The sequence below is a fragment of the Lathyrus oleraceus genome, chromosome 1, assembly GCF_024323335.1.
Source record: "Lathyrus oleraceus cultivar Zhongwan6 chromosome 1, CAAS_Psat_ZW6_1.0, whole genome shotgun sequence".
Lineage (NCBI taxonomy): Eukaryota > Viridiplantae > Streptophyta > Magnoliopsida > Fabales > Fabaceae > Lathyrus > Lathyrus oleraceus.
Genome location: NC_066579.1, coordinates 228,951,779 through 228,953,049, shown reverse-complemented (window position 1 = coordinate 228,953,049; position 1,271 = coordinate 228,951,779). Strand labels below are relative to the sequence as shown.

Sequence of the window (1,271 nt, the reverse complement as noted above, 5' to 3'; positions counted from 1 at the left end):
ACAAATTGATGTTATTATGGGAATGAAATGGTTGGAGTTAAACCAAGTGTTTACCAATTATTTTGGTAAGTTTGGTGTAGTGAACCGCTGATTGCAAGAGCTCAGGCGATGTTGAAGTTGTGTTGTTCCTGACACTGAAGATGTTATGGATTCGAGATTCCTGTATGTCGGCCAAGTTGGGATGTCTTTAGGGAGAACAATCAGGTATTGTTGATGTTGGCTTCTCATTGAGTAGAAAGAAATAGGGCGGCTAGTGTTATTCTAGTGGTGTGTGATCCCTGATGTTTTTCCTGAAAGATATTTGCGACTTGCCTTTAGACCGTGAAGTCGAGTTCGAAGAAGGTGGAGAGTTTTTGCATCTGTTACGCAAGTAGAAGGATTCTTGGAAGGTGAGGCTTGTGTGTTCGCGATGTTTTAGTCCTTGCAAGTCGACAGTAAAGCTACAATGGTTGAGTTGCCGATTGTATGTGATTTTCCAGATGTATTTCTAAAGGATATTTTGACTTACCGCCAGAGCGTGAGGTTGAGTTTTCCATCGACTTAGTATCAGGTAATGGATCCTTATAGAAATCCTACTTCAGAGTTGAGTGAATTGAGGAAGCAACTAGAAGATCTACTTGAAAAGAAGTTTGTTCGTCTGAGTAATTCATCATGGGGTGTGCCAATGTTGTTAGTTAAGAAGAAGAACGATAGTGTGAGGCTATGTGTGGAACATCTAAGAATTGTATTGCAGACATTGAAAGAGAACCAATTATACGTAAAGTTTCCTAAGTGTGAGTTATGGTTAAGAGAAGTGAGTTTCCTTGGTCATGTGATTTCTAGTGGTGGTATAGTTGCGGATCTGTCGAAGATATATGTTGTGTTACCATGGGAGACTCCGAAGTCTGTCACTGAGATTAGAAGTTTTCTTGGATTGACTAGTTACTACAAGAAGTTAATTGAAGGTTTTTCAAAGTTAGCATTACCGTTAACTTAGTTAACTCGAAAGGGTTAAACCTAGGTTTGGGATGTGAATTGTGAAGAGAGTTTCTAAGAACTTAAAAAGAAGTTGACATCTTCTCTAGTTTTGATTTTTCTGAATCCAAGTGAATCCCTTGTTGTATATTGTGATGCTTCGAAGATGGGTCTGGGAGGTCCGTTGATGTAAAATGGTCAGGTTGTGGCTTATGCTTCGAGACAACTGAGAGTTCATGAAAGTATTACCTTACATATGATCTTGAGTTGGCAGCAGTGGTATTCATGTTGAAGATTTGGAGGCACTACCAATTTGG

At 39.4% G+C, this 1,271-nt stretch overlaps 1 protein-coding gene across 1 annotated transcript; it reads left to right on the top strand.

Moving 5' to 3' along the window:
- The first annotated feature begins 553 nt into the window (after positions 1 to 553).
- Positions 554 to 976, top strand: LOC127101067 (uncharacterized mitochondrial protein AtMg00860-like). The gene has a single exon (XM_051038395.1). It carries the CDS (start codon positions 554 to 556, stop codon positions 974 to 976), a length of 423 nt encoding a protein of 140 aa, XP_050894352.1.
- The last annotated feature ends 295 nt before the right edge of the window (positions 977 to 1,271 follow it).